The 1,642-nt window shown below is 47.7% G+C and overlaps 1 protein-coding gene across 1 annotated transcript in view; it reads right to left on the reverse strand.

Moving 5' to 3' along the window:
- Positions 1-1,642, reverse strand: part of LOC107094250 — a 10,657-nt gene that overhangs the window by 8,440 nt on the left and 575 nt on the right. The window contains exon 2 of the mRNA XM_015389768.1: positions 540-796. Coding sequence (XP_015245254.1) covers positions 540-796 — 257 coding nt within the window. The remainder of the gene's footprint in view (positions 1-539; positions 797-1,642) is intronic.

The raw sequence follows: 1,642 nt of genomic DNA on the forward strand, positions 1-1,642 counted from the left end.
ACGCTTTAATATTGGCATAAATCTAAAATGTCTGCATCAAGCTCACTGCGACTCACTGCTGCAGGAGGATAACCAGGCATTTAGAGCGCGCACTTCCTGTTGATGTTAGCCCAGCGCTCACTAAATGCTGAGCTAACCTTAGAGGTCAAGGGTCATCCCGTTCTCACAGACCTAGAACCTCACTCCTCCTTTGGTGCCAATCAGAAGCACACATCACCTGGACTGGTTCCTGTGTGGATCAGGACCTGCAGCAGAACCTCCACCTTCATCTCTTCTCCAGAACCAGACCTTGGTTCCGTCAGGAGGTCAATTGGACTCATCTTGGATCCGTTTGCTGCCTTAATGTGGTTCTGGGTTCCAGTTTGGGCTGAACCACTGGGAGAACAGAACCCCCTCCACAGGCTGCAGCATCAGAACCAGCCTTACTGGTTCCGGTTCTGGAGCAGCTGCTGGGCGCACAGTGAGACCAGCACGAAGGTCTGCAGCTTCTGGATCAGCAGAACCAGAAGAAACCTGCAGGCGGAACCAGGAGAACCTACCTGACCTCCTGCAGAACCTCAGCCTCCTTCCTCGACTTTATCTTCAGCTTTGGGAACTTGAACCTTTTCCTGTCCTCCTTCTGCGCAGACCCGTCCAGAACCGGACCAGGATCGGTTCTGGAGAACAGAGTCCTCAGAGTTTTTCTGGGGGGGGTCTTCCTCTCCATGTCGGACCGCTGCAGCTGCAGCTGCGCTTCAGCTTTCAGAGCAGAACCGCAGCTCAGGTGGAGACACGCCCCCCCCACGCACCGAGACACCTGGAAAACACGGACACTGACCCGCACCGCAGGAGGACCGGAACCGCAACCCGAATCAGAACCAAAGGAGACCCTCCGAGTCAGGAGAGTCCAACTTTTTCATTTGATCTAATTTACAATATAAACAAAAGCAAACAGCAGCTAATTAGAGGAGCAGTGGCAGAAAGAACAGAGTCAGAACATAAAGAAAAAGAAAAAGAAAAAGCTTCTGGCAGCTTCAGAGAAAAACCTTTAATATCAGAAGAATCGATCCTTTAATCCTTGAATCCAAACCTTAACATCCGTTCATCCTGCCCTCATAATGAGACACAGAACATTTATAGAGACTCTGCTGGATGCAGCTCAGCAGCAATAAGGCTGCAGAATCCAGACCATCTGATAAACTGCATGGAATGAGTGATAATGCAGAAACTTTATTCTTCTTCTCTTTTATCTGAAGGTTTTTCTCATCATTAGTCAGATCTGAGTCTCCATCCTGCAGCATCTTTCTCCATGATGCCATCTGGACCCGGTTAGCTAAAGCTTTTACCATGAGGATAAAATCTCATAGAGAGGCACAGATTATAATCCCTGGATCCTGGTCCAGAAAGTCTGCAGCTTCAGGGATGAATTAATCCCCTAACAGCCTTTAGACCAGCAGCAACCTGAAGAGTTTCCATCTGAACAGCTGAAGAAGCTTCTGTTAGTCTGACATCTCTGGAGGTCTGCTAATAATAGTTCAATAATAATTCAGAATAATAATAATTCAATAGAAAAGACCAAATCTTTTTCCCATGTTGCTTTTAGAGCTCTGCTGAAATCACTGCCAGAAGTGTTTACAAAAATAAACTGGGAAGCCTGATGTCC

This window comes from Cyprinodon variegatus, unplaced genomic scaffold (assembly GCF_000732505.1).
Source record: "Cyprinodon variegatus isolate N-32 unplaced genomic scaffold, C_variegatus-1.0 Scaffold472, whole genome shotgun sequence".
NCBI lineage: Eukaryota > Metazoa > Chordata > Actinopteri > Cyprinodontiformes > Cyprinodontidae > Cyprinodon > Cyprinodon variegatus.